Source organism: Amphibalanus amphitrite, unplaced genomic scaffold (genome assembly GCF_019059575.1).
Source record: "Amphibalanus amphitrite isolate SeventyFive unplaced genomic scaffold, NRLGWU_Aamphi_draft 000261F_arrow, whole genome shotgun sequence".
Taxonomy (NCBI): Eukaryota; Metazoa; Arthropoda; class Thecostraca; order Balanomorpha; family Balanidae; genus Amphibalanus; species Amphibalanus amphitrite.
The window spans coordinates 646,580-668,008 of NW_024881756.1; the positions used below are offsets into that span (position 1 = coordinate 646,580).

The 21,429-nt window shown below is 54.4% G+C and overlaps 1 protein-coding gene across 9 annotated transcripts in view; it reads right to left on the reverse strand.

The window, feature by feature from the left end:
* Positions 1-103: 103 nt before the first annotated feature.
* LOC122386730 (prestin-like) overlaps positions 104-21,429 on the reverse strand; it is a 67,082-nt gene continuing 45,756 nt past the window's right edge. For 5 of the 9 annotated variants that reach the window (XM_043376233.1, XM_043376234.1, XM_043376231.1 and 2 more), the window contains exons 3-16: positions 17,769-17,951; positions 15,160-15,270; positions 14,264-14,412; positions 9,057-9,221; positions 7,078-7,182; positions 6,545-6,678; positions 5,711-5,873; positions 3,823-3,999; positions 3,115-3,387; positions 2,680-2,886; positions 2,256-2,411; positions 1,454-1,507; positions 1,007-1,133; positions 104-724 (exon numbers count right to left, since the gene is read on the reverse strand). In XM_043376233.1, the coding sequence (XP_043232168.1) occupies positions 582-724; positions 1,007-1,133; positions 1,454-1,507; positions 2,256-2,411; positions 2,680-2,886; positions 3,115-3,387; positions 3,823-3,999; positions 5,711-5,873; positions 6,545-6,678; positions 7,078-7,182; positions 9,057-9,221; positions 14,264-14,412; positions 15,160-15,270; positions 17,769-17,951 (2,147 nt within the window). In that variant the 3' untranslated portion in view covers positions 104-581. Of the gene's footprint in view, positions 725-1,006; positions 1,134-1,453; positions 1,508-1,882; positions 1,958-2,255; positions 2,412-2,679; positions 2,887-3,114; positions 3,388-3,822; positions 4,000-5,710; positions 5,874-6,544; positions 6,679-7,077; positions 7,183-9,056; positions 9,222-14,263; positions 14,413-15,159; positions 15,271-17,768; positions 17,952-21,429 lie in introns of all 9 variants that reach the window. The other 4 variants (XM_043376230.1, XM_043376236.1, XM_043376228.1 and 1 more) reach the window with 1 other exon arrangement.

The window sequence follows — 21,429 nt, forward strand, 5'->3', positions numbered from 1 at the left end:
CCTCCGCCGCCGCCGCCGGCACACACACGCACACACACACGCACGTTATAAATATACAGCCGTCCGTGCTCGGTCGCCAGTCGGCCCGCCCAAACACCTGTGCTGCGACACATGTTTAAAAATATGTATTTATACACAACAACGGGCGCTGCGCCCCACGATGCGGCGGCGGCGGCGGCGCCAACAACTCAGTCTGTCTGTCCGTCCTCCCCTCCCGTCCCACTATCTGTCTGTACACGACTCACACGTCGGAGATGGCACTCATCCGTGGCTGCCCGCGGCCGGCGCCGCTGAAAGACGGCCGGCTCTCGGCCCCAGCTGCCTCCTCGGTTCCCGATCGGCGGCGCGGCGCCCCGACCCCGCACAGAGTAACGGCTCACAACAGGCAGTGGAGACACCTGCACTACTGACACGCTCGAAACGCGGCGACCGCCGGCGGCCTCCCGCCGGGGAGCGCACGCGCTGTCCCCGGACCGCGGCGGCCCCTCCGCACTCGCGTCACCTGGTAAAATCGTATAAAAAGCTGCTCGTGTGCGCCCGGCGGCGCCGGTCCGGTCGCCAGCAGCGGTATCAGCCGGCGGCTAGCTCATGCCGCTCGATGTGGACTGGGCGTCGGGATCGGCGGCTCGCGCGCGGATCGACACCACCGTATCGTGCACGGTCGGGAAGAAGCGCTCCTCGCCCAGTGGGCAGCTGCAGCAGGCCAGAATACGCAGCACCGTCTCTGCGGGCGGGGAGAGACGGAGGTCAGGTCGGAGCACAGAAAGACGTCGGGACCACATACCACATCAATCGCGATTGCGAGTGATGTCAATTGCCGTTAAGAATGAAGGTAATATTGAATTCATTACAAGTTTTATGGCTAGCTAACATAGCAATTAATCCAATGCTCAGAGAATGACTGAATTTCTCCAACAAACGGCACCTGTCTAACTCCTCAGAACTATTGCCAGTCTACATTCCCTATGAACCCTCTCGCCTCTTAACAACCGTCTCGCTAACTCACCGTTGCATCCGACCAGGTAGCACGACACGTCGATGGCCTCGTACTCCTTCAGGAGGCTGACGAGGCTGCGCGTCGAGGCGGTGTCCGTGAAGCCCACGCTCGTCATGTCGAAGATCAGGTGCGAGAACTGAAACAGAATAACACCGAGCTCGGTTAGAGTTTGAGGTGATATTTTTTGTCTTCGTAAGCGCTGACAGAGAAGTTACTTTGTTAAGATGAACGTTGACATGCGTTACTTTATTGTGGCATTAGCTACCAGAGGTGTCAGTTTTTCACGATAAACTCAAATTATGATAGGAATTTCAACCTTAACCAGAGACGAGCTGCTCTCGCGTTAGCAACAAACAAGAAAACGTTAATCACTGAGAGTGGCGTGTTTCCCCACTGTTTGTGGCCGCTGTTCGTGCCCCGTAATGTCGGTGTCGGCCCTAGCGTTCCGTTACTCACCATCATGTTGATCTTGACCTCCTGTCGCACCTGAGCCACGGCATCGGCGGCAGACTGTGAACGGTAAAGGTCGGGTCAGACGGGACGCGGTGAGGGCCGAGTCATACACGGCTCAGCGGGGTACGCCATTAGTTCAACACGGAGCGGCAATTCTCACTTGACAAGGCCCATGTCTCATGGTACACAGTTTTTGTCTCGTAACCCGTTCTGTGACATGTGATGTTTTCTCGCGACGAGAACAACAAGGATTTACAGCACTAATCCCCGAGATAAAGTAGACAGCAAATGAAGTGCCAACGGTACCTACATCTTTTCCGAAAATATCCCACCACCGACCACCACCACCACCACCACCAATACCATCACCAACACCAGTTGAAAGAAGAGCGGTGCAATACCTACTTACCGCGGCGTCCCTCGTCTACTTACAAGTGGCGGCGGTTTGGATTCAGAGTCCGAGTCGAAGCTGCCGTAATACTCCACTTTGCTCGGCGGGGTGAGCAGCTACACGGCAGATGGGTGGGTGTTAGTGCCGGTGAAGACAGAGGCCGTCACCACTGGGCCACCACCACAGCACCGTCACCAGACAGAGCTAATGCTACAGTCCACGCCGTAGGCGGCGGGACGGCTGCGGTTAGTATACGGGGTGAGACAGACGAGAGGCGGGGGCCGACCGGCCGACCGCAGAGAGGTCGGCCGGCCGGGTGAGCTAGGCGGCGGTGAGAGTATGCACACAGGTGAGAAGCGGTGCGACGTATAGAGCGACAGAGAGAGCGGGGAGGTGGCCGGGGCGGGGACTCACCTCGTGAGAGCCGGTCTTCTCGTCCGAGTTGTCGTACCCGCCGTTGGCAATACCCTCCTTCTGGGCGCGCTTCTGGGCCGACTCGGGCTTCTCCACGCTCGGGTCCAGCTTGGTCTCCTTGAAGAAGCCGCCGCCCGTCTTCTTCGATGACTCTTTCTAAAGGGGGCAGTGCAAGCTAGGTGTTACGGACAGTCGGGGTGCTGGCACAATTATCGCGAAAAGGCAAGCAGGATGCAGCAGACGTAGTCGCCGTCGGACACGCTATGAGACGAGACACAGCTATACGATTACCTTGCTATTAATAACACATCGTTGACTTCCACTGATCATATTGTCAGTTGATTTTGTTAGAAAAGTCATTGTGAACACCATGCTCTCCTTCCGATGCAGACTTTCCATCCAAGCTCCAGAAAGCAAGACTGACCTGCGGGTTGCGGCGAGCCTTTTTGAGCTTCAGCTGCTCCTTCATCGCTGCCGAGCGCGCCTGCGACTCGAGTTTGGCCACGAACGACTTGTACTGAATCGGGTCCAGCCCGGTGAGCTCGATCACCCGCTGACGGAAGTAGTCCCGGTTGCAGAAGTGCAGGGGTCCGCCGAACTGGAAGATCTTGACGTTGTCCTCCTCCTCGGCCTGGGAACGGGAGTCATGAGAGTTAGTCATCGTGTCGCAGACTCCTTCGACGATGTCGTTGAGCAAGCAAAAAATTAGCTGTTATCATGGTCCATGGACCCTGACAGCTGAATGTGTTGGAACATGTACCAAACGCATTAAGCATACATGTATTACCACTTGTATTGCCGCATGCCATGTATTACCACTTCGAATGAATTATTTATCTTCAATTCATTAATTACGTACCGCCTTGTACTTTTTGACGTCCAGGTAAATGTCGGTGCCGTCGATGTTTCCGAGCAGCGCCGTCTCGGGCTTCTGGTTACGCAGCAGCAGCACGACCACGGAGACGGCGACGCCGACGGCCAGCCCGATGTCGATGTCGAGGCCGACGACGGCGGCGAACGTGGTGAACCAGATGACGGCATCGGCGCGGGACGTGCGCCACACCTGCTTCAGGTCCGAGAACTGCATGAACATGCCCTTCAGCGAGACCACTATGATGGAGCTCAGCACGCACTGTGGAGCAGACAGATAGTGGAAGGTCAGAGGGGCCAAAGGGCGGCTGGGGGTCCTTCGGTGATCCACTGAGGTGACCCCTGACCTCTGACGTCACATAGGTGACAGAGCGACGCCATGTGAGCCCCAGCCCCAGGCTTGCCTGGTTTGACAGTTCAGTCACGTCAGGGGCCCGGTAGGCACATTGGTACAGTGCAGGGTGCAGGGGAGGGGAAACCGCTTTTGCGTAAACAAAGCACCACAGAATATTGACCGCTGTCTGGCAGTCGCGGCTTTCAACATTCATAAACACTGCTGACACATCGATCGTCGCTTAGACACTGCGCAGGATCTGCCATTGCGCGGTAGCTTTCCCGTGTTACTACCAACTTCAACTGTAGCTCCACACCGTCGGGGGACAGAGTACGCCCCCTCAGCGAGGCGGCATGTTCTTACATTGGGCAGCACTTGGAAGAGCGGTCCGAGCCAGAGCAGCACCACCAGCAGGATGGAGGAGGTGATGATGCCCGAGGCCTGCGTGCGACCGCCCACGTTCTCCATGATCAGAGAGCGGGACAGCGAGGCAGCCATCGGAGCGCACGCGAAGAACGACGAGGCGATGTTACCAACACCCTGCGAATGGGGAGAGAGAAACGGTCAAAGCTGGTCGTCAAATATAAACATGAAAGGGGCTGCCAGGTTATACCCTATTAGCTGTGAATATGTGTCCTTCATAGTCATGAAAGACTATCACCGATTCTGTGTGGAAATGTGCGCGGTATAATGTGACATTTGACGGTCGTTTTTTCAGGTCACGCTAAAACGTGGCAGGCAAGCACAACGCTTGAATAAATTAATATTGTGTGATAGCCAAATAAGGTTCGCAACCCTCTTCATATATGCCGCGATGTGAATACATAATTTTCCGTTCAGGGAACCTCCAGAAGCTGTTTCGTGACCGTCCATGTAAATACACAACAAAGCGCATCAATCTTTGCCCGTTTAGGAACACGGTCCGTAAATAATGACCAGGAATTTCGCTAGCATTCACTAGGATTGGTCAACGCTGCATATTTTCCTAGCTCAGCAAATCGATAAAGTATTTGAAGCTACCTAGCCTGTCGCATTGCCTGACGAAATATAGCGTGTCACTCAGGTGCGGTGATTGATGCCTGCAGTTCTTCCTCGTGCCAATGCCGGATGTGTGACCGGAGGCACCCGTATAGCTACATATACCCGATGAAGGTATAGTTCGCTCAGCGTGCGCCGCAAACTGAGTGTGTTCCACGTCACAGTCGACATCGGCGCAATTTACCTTCAGTTGTCGACTTTTGTGTCTGGTGGCTATATGTTTTGACATCGGTAGGTATAAGTCCGGGTGAGCCTTTGACGTATACCCTACCTACAGACGTTATGTAAGCGATTATCTGTTGATATTTACGGTATTACAGTTAAACGGGTATGGTAAGGAATACGTATTATAAAAATATAAATAACGTTAAAAATGTGTTCAAGATTGTTTGAATATGTTTATCCGTGCCAGAGTTCTGGTAATTGCCTTTGCATTGCTGAAAATATAAACATTATATTTCCCTATTATTAGCCAGTCGCCGGGGAACTTTCTATATTCCAAAGCTGGGCAAGGTCAACATAAGCATTCGCTCAGCATGTGAGGCTGTCGCAGGTCTATAATTTACCGGCACTACTGAAGACCGTGCGTGCAGACTCGGTTACGACCTTGGTTGACGGCTTTTGCGCCATTGTGAAAAATGCACAGCCGACTTTTGGTCGTCAGTAGACGGCTACCGTCAAAAGTCTGACATAAGAGGATGTCACATTCGAGGAAAGAAGAGCCGGCGACAGCCGCCGGTCCGGGCCTGTCTCCAAAAACGGCAGACGTGCCAGCCAGCGATCGGCCCACCCCGCCGAGGGCTGGTTAGCGTCCGATTGTCCGGGCTAGAGTCATTTTTGTGGGTCGAGGGCGAGGCTCACCTATCGTGCTACAATCCACACGCGAACTTGACTATTCGGTCTGCATTTAGTGGTGTGATTTGATCGGCTTGGTATGGCTTGGTATGGTTTGGTTAGCTTTGCTTTTGGCAGCGGGCCTCTGACATATGCTTTAACCCGGATCCAAGCATAAAACACCGATGTTTTGCATACTCTCACACATCGCTGACTTTCAAGTCCAAAAACAATCATGTAGCGCTTGCAAGTCCTCGCTGGCACTTGTGATAAGTCCTTTGCATTGAGGCAGTATTTTTTTTTACTCTTCACCGTCCTACTAAAAACCCATCAAGTCCTTTCTTCCCTCCCTTCGTATTCCCTGTAGGGTGAAACTTACGTAAGCGATGAGTTCCTGGTTGGCATCGACGACGTACTCGTGCTTCTTGGCGAACAGCTGCGCCATGGAGAGCGACACCGAGTAGGCGATGATGGCGATGATGACGGCGTCCATCAGGATGTTAGGGATCAGCGAGAAAATCGGGTTCGTCGGCTTGGGCAGTCTGGAAAGGGAGACGGGACTCCGTCAGTCACGGGGCGCGTGGTCGTTCACACGAGAGTGCTTGTTCAGCTTAGCCTACCGCTGTGACTTGCATGAGCGTGGGGCAGTGTTGAATGCATCTTCATGTCACCGAGTCATTCCCAATCTGGGCCAAGTGATCTCGGCGGGCTCGCTAACAGCGTACGGTGTGCAATCGTGCGGTTTTTCATCATTGTTTTTACCTGATAAGCATCACAATTAGCCAGTTACTTGTCTAATACGATGGGGAGCTAATTAAATAGATCGAGTTACAACATCAATAATTGAACGGCAATCAGAGCACGTCTTTTGTCGCATGAAGCGTGCGCGGTTGCATGGCATTTCTACCCCGTGCTTTACGGCGGATAGGTCATTGAGCTGCCAGAGGGGTCGCCACAAGTGCTTGAGAACTTTGTGACCGACTTTTCTCCTCTCGCAAGGCCACAGGTGGCCCATCCGTAAGTCCGAGCGGACCTAGATAGTTAGCGGACGGGACCGGACCGGTAAGGCTCGAGCCTGGTCCTGGAAAACCCCACACCCCTGACCACAAGCCTATCTCACTTGCCAGCTGATAGAATCTAAACGCGGGTAAATCGTAACCTAAGCTCTCCCCTATTCCACGCACACGTTCCGAGAGACGTTCACAGTACTCACCCGGTGGTGACGTTGCCGATGACCTGGACCTGGTAGTTGCCGTGGAGATCTCCGAAGTAAGACGCCACAGTGCCGATCACAACCACAATCAGCTCGATCGGGATCGGGAACTTGGTGCGCTTGGCGGCTTTCGGCTGTCGGGAAACACATGGCCGCCGTTAGTCAAAGTTTGTCAGCCGACCAAAGCCCGCCCGGGCACAGGGGACGAACCGGTTCCCAAAGACGGATGGACGAGAGAGTGGGAGAGGAAGAGAGAGTGGAGAGACAGTCTGCAGAGCTGGGAAAGCCCACTGGCCGGCGGGCCCGCCGTACCAGGAGCCGAAGAAAAAACTCGTTCTCGGGGCGGTGTGCAGCGTCATTAGAGTAACGGGGTCTCGGGCTGGACGGGGCCGCGCGTGACGGGGCGGTTCGGCACGGACCAGAGTGGACCAGAGTGGACCAGGGCCAGTCTGATCTGACCACAGTGGACCGGAGCCGAGGTCACACTCCTCTCTCCACTGTTAGCTACCGACACTCTCTGTCCCGTGACTTACCTTCAGGTACTCGTTGTTGAAGACCAGCACGGAGATGGCAGTGCCAGAGATGACCATGGCGGCGGGGTTGGCGCTGAACGCGTTCCTCAGAATGGCCACAAATGTCTGCCGGCAGACCGAACGCGGGTCACTCCAGAGAACTCACAGGTCACGCCATGGCACTCATAAAACCAAAGACTGGAACTCTGCCAGGTCAGTGAAGTCCAGTGTGAATGGAGATAAGTAATATATAGATAGTCCTTAGGGAAGATAAATATTTTCCAACGTATCCGGCAGCCCCAACGTTTTCGTCATTCACTCTTTCACAATAACCACAAACAGTTGTAAAAAGACTATCACATATCCACCCGCGATTCATTTATCTTATTTGGGCAATACGAAGATAGTCTTTTTCCTAGCATGTATGCTAATGTGGGCCAGTGAAGACTGCTTACATAATGTGATTGATGGGCACTTAACGTCCAAAATGAAGGACTTAATTAGAACGGAACTTAGTAAAAAGCGACGAAACCTTGGAATCCGGCTTTTAAAGTCTCATTATGTCACGGATGTACAGTTAATTGGCCTTTATAATATCATTGCCTTCCTCATTCTTTGTTTTCCAAGGACGATGCTAAACCGGTAAAACCACAGATCCACATTGACATCCACACTTGCGAGTTGCGGAGACTAGCTGACATCTCAACTGCCTTTTTATTAGCGATGATCCAATTCGGTTCACCGATTCCTGACTGGACAAAATTGCCCCGAAAGCAGAGCTCAGTTGGGCAAACTAGACTTTTGGAATCAAAATATGGAGGCATCAATAATTTGATTCTGGTGGGAGGAGCCATGACCAAATATGGGCATGGAATCAATTTTTTGATTCATTTGGGTACACTTTTGACTTCAAATGTATCGTTACGGTTGAAAAAAGGCCCATGACGGTGAGATTTTTCTTTAAAAAGGTAGAAAAATGTGGTAGGTTTCCAAAAAGTGTTACCTCAAAACTGAGAAATTGTCCCTTTGGCCTTGTGAATGGGAAAAAGACAGAGCCACTGTCCATCACGTAAAAGCTGTTTTGAGGAAATCACACTGTATGTTATTTTTGTATCATGAATAACATACTAAACAATCAGTATTTGTGTAAAATGGCAAAATGAAATTTTAAAACCCCTAATTATCATTGTTGTAGTGCTTTTATATTTATTATATGTTTTTTACCTGTTGCTTCAGTTTTTGTATTTTTGACATTTAAAAATTGTGAATTGTTATCAAATGTAGTGAAGGTTAAGTACAACAATGCTATAGTTATCTGTTGTGGCGCTGAGGATACCACTAAATGAGAATAATAGCAAGATAAATGATGTATTCCTGCAAGTCATTGTTACCTATCTCTTAACATTACCTGTGAATCAAAATAATGATTAGCCAGCTGATGGGGAATCAATATTATGATTATCTGTTTAAAGTGAATCAATTCCTTGATTGCCTTTCACTACATATATAATTCAAATTGTTATGATAGGAGCAATATTGTTTTGCTTAGGAGATAGCTCCAGCATTTCTGTTCAAGATCAGGCATGCTCCTTCTTGAAACACTCTCTTATTTTTATGTGATTGGTAAGTTAGAAATGGTCTGCATTTATGCCCAAATATGGTCATAAGGAATCAATCTTTTGATGCCTCCATATTTTGATTCCAAAGGTCTAGTTTGCCCAACTGAGCTAATCGAACGGAAGACCGGCGGCGGTTTTCGGGAAGGGCCATTCGTCACTGAGAAGTTTAATACCCGATAATCAGCAGCCCGACGATCTGGCAGCGCCCGTGGCTGGCGCTGAATAATTGGCGCGAAACAATGGCCGCCGCCGGCGCCCTCTGATTGGACGATAACCGTGACGTCATGACACCGGCCTTGCTCCGTCGAGGACGGCGAGGGTCCTGTAAGAGTCCCCCGGAGCGTGAGAAGGAGGATGCCACCGGGGGGACCAGCCACCAACCTTGATGAGCTTTCCGGGTCCGGTGTAGCGCGGCAGCGTCAGGCCGAACAGCGACTTGACCTGCGACATGAGCACGTGCACGGCGGCGCCGGTGGTGAAGCCCTTGACCAGCATGTCGGATAGGATGACGGTGAGTGCGCCGATCCGCAGCGCGAACATCACCAGCTGGGGACAGAACAACATCACAACACGTCAGGCATCGCCGCATCACACGGCTGACCACGGTCATAACATAACACCAATGCGTGATCAGCGAACACAAAGGTAGCACACACAGGGAACAAGACAGCTTCCGCCAGGTCAAGGTGTGATCAACAGAGTCGCGTGCATTGTCTGCTCACTGCCAGCACCGATCGAGCGTCTTCCGCCGCCCGCCGCCCGGCGCCAGCCTCGGCGCCGCGGAGATATCAACGCGGAGACTGCAACTCTGGACAAACAGAGTAGCACCAGCGGCCGCGCGGTGGGCAGGCGGCAGACAACTGGCAAACAAGGCGTGTTCTGCGGTAAACAATGGCCCGTCTGGCGGTGCCCAGCAGCGTGATGTTGCGTTCTGCAAGGGCAGTGTGCTGTATGTATAGGGGAGACGTGTTTCCGGACGTTCCGCAAGGGCAGTGTGCTGTATGTATAGGGGAGACGTACTTCCGGGACTGATTGGCTGCAGCGGTAGGACGAAAGGTCGGTCAAGCCCGTGCATCAGCCTAAGGTGTGGCCTTGAGTAGCACATTGCGATGCTGCTTCTTGGTAAAAAATAACTCAATATTGATTTAGAAAGCATTGCACACACTTCTTGAATAAAACATCTTTTCGTGCTCAAAGGAGTATAAAACTAATCAAATTGCGATTCTTTTCATTAGCGCTACCATTTGGGTCAGCCATAAACACGACACATAAATGTCCTGTCGTTATAACTGATGGCCCGACATTACTCATTAAAACAATGCTGCCATTCCGGAGCAGTGCATCGCCTATATTTGGTCGTCAAACGGATGGCTGCCGTCCTACGCGATCCTGTAGCGCGGTGCCTTGTGCAAGGTGGTCTGCGGCGGCCAACTGCCCGTTAATCCGTGCTGCGTCACGCATCGGTCGGCCCCGGACGGCCTTGGTCAGTCACTGACCGACCGCGGTATCTCGAGAAAGAGCGCAGCTGTTGCTGGGCTGACGCAGACAACACATCTCTGGTGGCAGACACGCGCGGTGACTTCTTCTTCAGTGCGAGTGGAAAAGTCGCTGCTAAACGGCGCCCGCCATAGCAATGAACATCTGACCCGCGTCGAGCAGCGCTGATCGCAGCGGTAGCACCGTGCAAACGGGACGTAATCTAACGGACATACACGTGCGGCGCACACTGGGCGGCACCGAGGCTAAATAGGGTCACGTGCCGCCGGTGGCAGCGTGAAATGTCAGATCCGATCTGCTGGCATAACTTGTATCCGACACAATCCGACACTGAACGAAACGGTGGCTGAATGGGGTGAGTGAGTCGTTTAAACGGGTTCCTAAAAAGATCCGCTTGTAGCGCGTGTAAACGTTGGACTAATGAGACAGCCGAGATCAGTGAGAGTGCACGCGTTTCAGTACGAGCGCGTGATCATCTTGTAGATGGCCTGAGCCGGATCTGTGCAGATCAGAGCAGCTGAGCGCTCGGGGGACGGGTAGGGATATCCGGCCGCGTGGCCCAGATCTGAGGGCGGCACCTGCCTGGTCAGTGCCGCCGCTGTCAGCGCCTTAGCGTCAGTGCAACGTCGGCCGACGGAGGCGCCCGGTCGGCGCTCGGAAGGCCACGGGCGTGGTCCGCGCTCGTCGGCGGCCTCGCGCGCTGCCAGACTGGACGCGCCGGGGCTTTGTTCGCGGCGGTCTGAGCAGGCCGGCCATCAGACCGCAGGCTGAGTCTCAGACAGACGCGGAGCCACTTCCTCGGTGGCTCGGTACGGCTGTTCAGGGTCACGTTTTCCAGTTGCCGCGGCTGGCCGCACCTCATGGACTGGCCGGCGTGCCTCTGCCAGCCGCCCGACCGCCGCGCGTGCATGTCCCTGAGCCGGCCACGCTGCAGGCTCTGCCAGCCGAGAGACGCCCACCGCGGGGAGAGAGGGAGGGGCATAGACGCCGAACAATGATTGCTCCCGGAATCCCGTCACCGCGGCCATAAAACCATCGGCCGATTGCTTGCAGCGGCGTGGTCCAGCCGGTTCGGCCACAGGTGGCCATCAACATATCCAGACAATACCAGTCATATCCAGAAGGTTTTGCGTCAAGCTAGGGTTGATCGGCGTAGAGACCGGCGAAGTTGATCGCGCGGTGATTGATCAGCCTCACTGATCACGCCACATGTGGTCACAAACCGCACATATGGTCAGATGCCGCAGACGCCAGTCGCCGCCACCGCCGGCCATTTGGCTTCCACGGACACCTGTGCTACCGCCGGCCCAGCTGAGCATGCCTTTACCAGCCGGTACCCTCAGCTGGTATAACAGCCGGGCAGGTCGTGTGACACCATTTTACCCGCGGGGCAGAGAGTGGCGACCGTCACTGTCGCCGTCAACCCACCGTACCAAATTGGGAGCGTTTCCGAGGTGCGATCGCTGGAGTCACATCACGTACGTGCGAGGGCCATTCTACCCGATCGGGCATCACGTATCGCGGTGTCCTATCACGTGACACTGGCGTTTTATCACGTGCCATAGGACGCTGTGTCACGTACCCATACGGGCGGATCACGCGCGGCTGTGACGTAAGGCCGTGGACACACTGAAACAACCCGGTCGTGCCCAACATATTGTGAATAAATCTTGGTCGTGAATAAAAACCGACTTTTCGCTCCCATCTACGTAAATATCTCTCTCTCTCTCTCTCTATCTCTCTTCTCCTTCTCTCTCTCTCTCTCTCTCTCTCTCTCTCTCTCTCTCTCTCTCTCTCTCTCTCTCTCTCTCTCTCTCTCTCTCTCTCTCTCTCTCTCTCTCTCTCTCACTCTCTCTCCCTCTCTCTCTCTCTCTCCCTCTCTCTCTCTCTCTCTCACTCACTCACTCAATCTCTCCCGGGGGTGAATGTGCTGCTCTGATCGTCGAGTATTAATCCCGTTAGAGAAAATTAACCATTGCCTCAGCCGCCCGAGGCCACAGCGTTTTGTGTGGACTCTAATTAGCTGGGCAGTGGGCTGAATGAATATCATGGCAAGCCTCGACCGTGATGACACAAATACCATTGAAGGCTTGCAACAACTGACAGTTTTAATTTATTGTGGGAGCGATATTATTAGGTATTTCATTAATGTGCCAAGCCGGGTAAAGTTGTGTGAACAGAAACTATTCCGTTTTGTCACAAAGTATATAGAACTGCTTAACGAAAAATTATGAATGATATTGATTCATAGATTTCGTTATAGTTCCTCTGCTAGTTCAACCGAAAAACATAAAACTGTCCAGCCTTTTCACTTATCTCTTTGTGAACAGAAAAAAAAATATAAAGAAAGCACGGGAACGGGAAATGAATACCACTTCAGCCTTTTATGATACGTAACTGTCTAAATCCCTACTGTTAACCAGAATCATACGTTTTAAATGAGTTTTGCTGAGGGGTGTGCTCGTTGAAGTGCTCGACACAGCTCATTGAAAGCAGCTGCCATCATTTTTCCGTTTCCAAAGTAAGATAGCGAATAATGGGGTTGGCCTCGGTGCCGATTGACACCGATGCATTTAGTCAGCTCAGCGGGGTGTCTGACAGCCCGTGACACGTCAGCGGACTCTGTCGTGTTGACCCTGACCTGGGTGCGTCAATGTCGCCGCCCGGTCCTGTAGGTGCGCGGTCAGGTGCGCCCCTGACACGCCTCCTGTTCAGAAACTGTCGGAACAGGGCTGCATCGTCCGCCCACTGCACTGGTCACGCGCCGGGCACAGACAGTGGCAGCGGACTGGACACGCCAGTCGTGCGTGACTGGCTGTCAGACAGCACGAGCTGCCGCTCCCCGCAGCCTCGGCCTTACGCTGCAGCTCGGCCGGGCAGCTCTACGACCACTGCTCTGTCTACCGTCTGATTGTCAATATATGCTCACAGCTCATGATCACAGTCTGGATCACTCGGCAGTGCAGCCCGGCCGTGAGTCTCGCTCAGTCTGCTGCTGTCGTCGGCTTAACTCTGCGCCGCGGGCCATCGCTCGCCGTCGGACCGTGCCATCGCCATCGGACACGGCGTCGGACATTGTGATTCTATCGGCGATGATCGGGGGACGGCGGCGGCAGGCACCGCACCCGGCTCGGCCCTCGGGTCGGCCCTATTCCCGCGCTTCGCAGCCAGACCGATAGCATCGCCTCGCAAGCGTTGACCTCATCCCTCTCTTGGAACGGTCTGCTGCCAGGACCGCTGCCGTGAATGCTAATCAGAGCCGGCGGTGGTTGCGGTGGCTGTGGTGGTTGTGGTGGCCGCGGTTGTTGCGGTGGTTGCGGCGGCAGCGGCGATAGAGTCAGTAAGGCTCCATCGCCAGCCATCGGTGCAGGCCCGTCCACTGTCCGTGGATAATTTTCGTGCCGCTCGAGGCCACAAACAGGCTGCTCTGATCTAGGTTACGTTCTGATTTCATTCCAGTCAGATAGTTATACCCGCTCTATTCTGTTCGACAGGTATGTGACTGACTCGAGAGTAGAAAATGCCGCTCTGTTATCATCGGAATCTTGCATCAGCGCAAGGGTTGATGACAGCCGACGTGGCAACCGACCGGTAAAAATCCGTGACCATCCTGAAACACGTGCGGTCCAGTCGGTCCCCCGCCGAAGACGGTCCGGTCCGGTCCCTGTGGGTCCGGTCCGGTCCGGTCCGGTCGGGCGCCGCGCGCGGCCCGCCGCGGAGCCAGTTCCTCCTGACCGGCCCCGTCCCGGTTCATTAGCTCGCCGTTCACCCAGAGCCGGCTGCCGTCGAGCTCGGAGCCGATGGCCCGCCGCCGGGTATACGGTGCCGGAGCCGATGGCCGGCCGCCGGGTATACGGTGCCGCTGCAGCCAGCCGTGTGACCGCTCACGTCCGCGTCTCTGTGTGTCTGTGAGTGCCCTTTGTGTGCTCCTGTCATGCACGTTCGCTCCGTGCCAAGGCTACTTCCCGCTGGTGCCAGGCGGCGCCTTTCACGCGACCCCGGCGGCGGCGCCGACGGCGGTCACCCTTCTCCTGACCGGTCGACCTGCGGAGGTCATTCCCCTGCCCCGGCCGGCCGCGCTCGGCACTCACCTCCACTATTCCGACAGCCATCGAGACGGTAGTCGCCACTAACACTGGATCGTAGAGTACTTGTTCAGTGCCGTTTGGAGCGTTGGGCTGTGGTTCAGAGTATTCCATTACCACTTTTCCGGTCATGATGCAGGTCACAGCGAACGTTCCTGAAGACAGAGACACAGAGAGAAGAAGAGTCAGACGCGGAACAGATACGTCACCTCACGTCATAGGCGGCGGCGGAATCTGCGGCACGCTCGGCGCCGCGCCGCGTCACGTCGCCGGCGCGCCGAGATCGCCGACATCGCGACACCGGCGCCGGCATCTGCGCGTCAGCGGCGCGGCGGCGGCGGCGCGTCGCCGTGTGCCGACGGAACAATTACCAAACAGGACCTTCGGCAGCGGCCAGAAGCGGGCCACGGTGGCGCCGGCCTGCCGCCTGATGTAACGAGCGCGAGAGAGGCAGAGGGAGAGAGAGGGGTCAGCCGCGCCGGAGCAGGCACGAACGGTCACGGTCTGACCGACGAAACGGATCCGGATTTGACGGTGATGTGAGCATCACAATGTGATCCGGTTAATTTAGCAGTCGTGTTTTCCGTCTCAGGACGATTGTGTTTTGTGGTTCTGTCTTTCCACGTTTCTCTTGTGGACCGTGTTATTTTTGACTAGTTACGGTGGGACTCTGATGTTATCACTGAGGTGTAAATGAGGGATTATTTATGGTGTCTCGCCTGGTAAGCGGGGAGGTTGGCTGTTCGGTTTAGAGATCGACACTCGATAACAGAGCCGCTCTGCGCAGCGGCCAGCAGGCCCAGCGTTTTAGCGGTAGTCGCAGAGGTCCTGAGGAGTGAGGAACCGTCTCCGGTAGCTCTTAATTCCCACACCCGGCCGCCCGTGTGAATTTCCCAACTCACCGACAGACACGTGGCGAGAGGTTCCGAAGATGACGTACAGAAGACATTGGAAGAAGGCCATGTAGATTCCGTGGATGGGCGGGATGCGAGCCAGCAGCGCGTACGCCATTCCTGCAAGACAAAGAGAGAGAGGGCGGGAGGGCGGTCAGAGCGGGAGGAGCGGCGCTGGCTGGCCGCCGGAGAAAGCCTCGGTGTGGTCTCGGTGCCGGGCGGTGCCGGCCTCCTGGCGACCTCGTCCCGACCGCGGCCGACTCTCCGGGACTGCAGCCGAGCCATCACGTGACCGGCCACTGATCCGCCGCGCCGAGTCACGTGGCCACGGCATCCGCACCGGTCGGTTTTTGCTGCCGTTCGCCGGAATCGCACCGCTGCGCCGCGCCGGTCCGAGGCATCCTCGACCTCCAGGAAGCATACGGCGCGCGGTAGCCTCTGTTCAATTAGCACCATAGCGCGCTCGACCGGCCGGCGCCGCCCTGACCTGGCCTGTCATTAATAGCCCACCTGGCGCCAGACTGACCCCTCGGTGGCGCCACGCTGACCTGCGCTGGCGCCACGCTAACCGAGGCTGGCGCCAAAGAGCACCGCAGGCCCGAGCCCAGACGGGACTAACAGCCGCCCCGAGGGGGCTGAGATCGGAGCGACTCGAGCGCTGTGTTCAGCACGTTCAAGGGCGTGTGAGGTCAGCTAGTTTAGCTGTCATTATCGATCGAATTTAATTATGCGTAAACGTCTTCCGATAAACGCGATAGAGGCGTAGGAACGATAAGCGTTTTCCTCGAATGGTGTGTGATTACTATTTTGAAAGCCGCATGAAAACAAGCCGTGTATTAGGTAGTGATAAACATTAATTAAACGTTGCCAAAGTGTGTCCTTTGATAACCTCTGGTTAACTCTCTTCCGTTCACAGATGCGGAAAGTACATCGAACCTTGTCATCACGTTTATAAATTTTGATTTCAATTGAACAACAGAATCAGGCTGTTATCCTTGTTTTGGCTCAATAGTTCACAGCAAAAACTTATGTTGTTCCGTTATCCAGAATTATAAGTAAGTTTAACATACAAAAAAACTTAACAGTGCTTGAAGTTTGATAGCAAAGACGATCGCAAGTTTTGCAACATTCACCACAATACCGGCACACAAAGAATCGGGAAGGGTTGGCCTGGCCTGGCCGGTCGACCTTGCTTTCTAGCGGCTGTTTTCACTGAGCGGCTTGTCGCCCCCCCCCCCCACTTTCGACCCCCCCCCCCCGCTGGGGGACCGGCGGCCAATATCGATGGCCTCTCGGACCGCAGATAAAGCCGCTATTAAGCCGCGCTGCTGGCGACGGTTTCCATTAGCGGCCGTGGCCCGGAGCGCGGGTCCAGTTTGTTGTGCCGATACGTGGTCCGACACCGAGCTCCGCTGGCCAGGCCGGCGGCTCGGCAGCCAGTCACTGCACCGGCTCACCGACGGCACAGCTAGCCTTTCTCCGCGGAGGCCGGAGAGCTTTTGAAACGTGGCCACCGGAGGCCGAGCGATGGCGGAGAGGCCGCGGAGGTCGTCTCACGGGTAGCCGCGATGGCGGCCGCCGGCGGCACAGGCAGCGCCGGTAGCTCCACGGACGAGACAGCTATCGGCTTGACCGTAGTGGTGGCGGCAATGGCTAGATAAGGCACCAATAAGCCGACGTAGTGGCTTCAAAACAAACCACCTCTTGGCGCCGACCAAACGACGCTATAGCACTTCGATTGGCGCAGCAGACACAACACGCGGCGCCGATCGGACAAAAACAAGGCGTCTGGTGAACGGGGAACACGACAGAAGCGCCGTGTAGAGAGTGGTGGGAACTCACTTTATTCACACCAACAAGTCGTCGGACCAGGGTGCCCGGACTAAATCTATCTCATCACTGGCGCCAGCTTTCCTTTGAGCTGACTCATCGGTGCCAGCGCTGGCGACAGCATCTCTACAACGACGTGACCTCACTGCGATCGACGCAGCAGACGGCGACATCGTCGCGGTGTTATGGACCCGGCGCCCCTCTCTTCACACGCACAGGGGCGGGTGCGGGCCGAGCGCAGACAATAATGGCCCGATTGGCGCCGAGATACTGAGAAACGGGCCGGTCGGTCGCCGGAGCTCTGATGCAATGCCACACTCAAACGGCTACGAACACTTAACGCGTGCGTCATTCACTGTAGACTATTGTTTCAGCTATTGCAGCAAGCTAAAGCTTTATTTCAAATGCAAGTACTGATGTAAAAACCTGCTGAATAACTTCCAAGAGTGGCCTTGCTCTAATTTCCTTCTCTAAGCATCCTTATTTTGACCAAGCGTTGATATTACCGGAGCGCTACACCGCGGCAGGCACAATAGATTGGTCCGTTTAAAATTTAGCAACCGCTCAGAGATGACGAGGCTTTGAAAACAGAAAGAAAGCAGAGAGAGAGAGAGAGAGAGAGAGAGAGAGAGAGAGAGAGAGAGAGAGAGAGAGAGGGGGAGAGAGAGAGAGAGAGGGAGAGAGAGAGGGAGAGAGAGAAAGAGAGAGAGAGAGAGGGAGAGAGAGAGAGAGAGAGAGAGAGAGAGAGAGAGAGAGAGAGAGAGAGAGCCGCAGAATCGGTGACTCACCTTGCGGTACGTGCATGATGGCGACGGTGACTCCGGCGATGATGTCTCCGAAGAGGTCATTCTTGATGCTGTAGGCGGGCAGCCAGGCGAGGATGGGCAGGTAGCGGGTGAGTGTGTTGGCCACGCAGTCGCCGTTGGGGGCGCAGTTGTCACGGAAATGCTCGGCCACCAGCTCACTGTTGGCTGTGGGGAGAAACGTTGGGTTAGACAAAGCGAAGCAAAACTTAATGCGACAAACTTATTATAAATCGCCATGGATGCCTATTCTGAGTATGTTCACGCATTTTCCTTACAGCGGTTAAGAAGGCTTTTGTCCATATAAGACCAGCAAACCATTTATGACATTAAAAAGTCAAAGTGTACCGTCAACGGAGGGGTTAGGTATCTACCAGTATTATATAACAAAACATGTTACATAACACGAGAAGTGTGATAACTAGACGAACACAAACATGAACATCCTGTTGCGAATCCAGCGATACTATGCATGAGTACCCGACACACTGGTGTAAATCCGTGTCAAAATAGTCGTGTCAAGTGATGTCTGATTATTGCATCATCCATAATTCAACGCCGTATGAACATATCAGATTCCAAGTGCACATTTTTCACCACTTTTAGCACATATGAAATTAGGAAGCAGGATAGGGGAGAGTGGGGCTATTTGTTACAGGGGTAAATTGTTACAAAGCAAATATCATTGAAGTTAGTTCATTGAATAGGTTGGCCGCAGTGCAGAAAACCAAAAAGTGTAACGCATAGCCCCACTCTCCCCTATTGGCGCGATATCAAGAGCATTTCCAAAGATATTTGCTTTTGTAACAACTTACCCCTGTAACGAATAGCCCCACCCTCCCCTATGCGGGCCGTAGTCACTGGATATCGCAGCTGACTCAACAGTGTATCGGGTGACTGCATACGGGGCTCAATGTCCCACTCTGCAAACAGCGATAGTGGGGAAACGAGCTATTAGCCGCCGGGCGCGCTCATTCGGTCGCTGATGAAACCCGAAACGGCCCTCGCCGGTACCGCCGAAATGTCTGCCCGCCGACCGGGTGACATTTCGGTGCTGACAAACTGACTCGCTCGGCTCCATCGGTAGCTTCGTTGACCTCTCACGGAGAATAGGGGCACTGGGTATGCAGTTCCTTTGTCGCCCGACTTTCTCTAAGCAAACTGCTATCTAAAGGACCATGGCCTGCCTGGGCTATGGAGCTTATCCTCCTTGTTCTGCATCCAGGCGATTAATTATGCACAACAACCACGTACGGGCAGCGTGACTGCTGGCAAGACGTGGCTGCTAACTCCACTAGAGACGCTGCGTCGGCCGCTCACGGCACTCGAGGAGTGTCAGCCGTCAGAGTGTCAGCCGGCCCGACCGGCCCCGACCGCTCCGACCGCGGCTGACCGGTCGCTCCGACCGTGACGACCCGGTCGGGAGAGCCAGAGACATCCCCGAATGGTTATCGAGCCCACACATGGAGGCCGCAGCGGCGCAGCAGGACCATCGGCGAGACCGGTCCGTGGTGAGAGGGTATCCGGGACGCCGCGCAGATGATGGGTGCCTAAGCATACACGCTGAGCCGGCTCTGAGGTTGTCCGGTGCCCATCGGACGCCCTTGTTCGGCCTTGGTGCCTTCACGTCGACATGGGTGTAAAAACGTCGGGTCAGCGCCACTGGCTCACACCACGCAGCGGTGTAAAAAGCTGCGGAGATGGTACCGGCCGGTACATCTCACGAGAGGAACCGAGCCGCCGCTGGGGGCAGCGTCCTCGGGATGGATCGGCGCGGGCAGAACATCCTCATTCTAGAACAAACGGGTCTCGACAGAAAACAAGTGGCCGTTACATTGCCTAAGACGAGCGGAAACGAGAGAATATCCCACTTCTGTTGATTTTGGAAAGTACCAGAATTTTGCGGTACCACTTACATGACTGTCTTAGGATCTAGCCTCCGTGAAAGTTACCATGGTTTCAACGTGTAATCTCTGTTATGTAAGCCGAAGAGCATGATTCACTCGTCCCCGTATAAGGAAAAATTCAGTAGAATTTCAACCGGACAGGCCAGTTGATCCTGCAGCCCGGCAAGCCAGATATTCACTGGAGATTCTTCCAGCTTAAAACATGCCGCGCTGTACTGACCTGATAAGCCCAGCGCTATTGGACGGAATAGACGCTTGAACCACCGGGGTCGCACTGCAACGTCCTCGACTTTAGATGATCGAAAATCGGCCCACAGCACGGCTGAACCTCATAAAGCAGGCTTTAAGAAAACGACTTCCCTGGGAACATCACAGCCACCGAAAGGTCAGCGTGGATCAAACGAAAGTCACTGCCGGAACCCTGAGAGGCCACTCATGCTAGGATCAGAAGAAAGTCACTGTCGAAGTGACCGTTTAATCATGGCCGCGACTGAGCATCCGTTACGGCGCCGTGGGGCGATACGGCCGCTCTGAGCCGCGGTGAAGGGCTTAAAGGGACCCTCCCACCTTAACATTAGTTTTGAGTTGAGATAGCCAAGTTTGCGGCCAGGCTCAGAAACCACCATTTATCCTGGTCGCAACCCCCGCAGCTTTATGGTGTTCAAGAAATTTCTTCCCTTTACCTGCAGGGTGGGACCAGCGTGGTCCCTATCTCTTAACCATTACGGGAATCTGATGACGTCATCAGGCTTTCGAACGTCCGTTAAATGTTTGACTAAAACGTTTTGTAGCACGCGGTGGTATATGCTGCTTTGCGCGCAACAAATGCCGCACTTTCAAATAAAGTCGCTAGGAACAGCGGAGATCCCAAAAAGTAAACAAAAGTAAAAGTCTAATATCTTGAAAACCGGTGAATATTTTTCGATGAAATTTGGTAGATATTCGTTTTTGCTCTTTCTGAACCGAGCGACATCACTTTCATGCCAATTCATTAACTTTTTTGAAGGTGGGAGGGTCCCTTTAATCGGCCGACCACTCAGAAGATCACCGTCGGCCGGCTAGCGCGATTTTCCATCGTCGCGGCCGTCGGCGCCGCCGGGCGAGAGGCCGCCGAGGTCGGCCGGTCGGCGGCGCGAGGTGCCGCCGCGGGCCTGGCACCGCGTCACTGACGTCACGAACATCACCAGCGTCACGGACGTCACCCTGCAGCCGTCACGGCCGGCCGGCGCAAACATGTGTGCCGTGAGAGGCGCGCCGGTCCGTGTCAGAAGTGCGGTCCGACACCGGATAAGACGTGCTCAGGGTCTCTTCTGTCGTTATCACGGCCGAATGGCATGGCGCTTCCCGGTGTCTCCGAACGGATTGAGGTGAGACTCCAATAATCTCGCCTTTTACGAATGATGTTTCAGTAATCCAGGATAAGTCAGGAGTGTATTACATAAACCAGGAGTGATTTCCTAACGGACTATTGATTTCGATGAAAAACACCACAGAGCTGGTATCCAGTGAACATTTATCGACAGCATTCGATAGTCATCGAAATTACTCGCTACTGTGCCGTTGACTCAATCTTCGAGAAAGTTAAAGCATCGCATGACATGAAGAGATAACCATTAAAAGCCCGTAAGGACAGCTGGCAATGCTACTGAGAAGCCGCCATCAGTCGGGGTCTGGCCGGTCTTGGGCTACCGGTATAATCCGGTGCTCGGCTCGGCTCAGCCTTCCACCGGGCCGGCGGC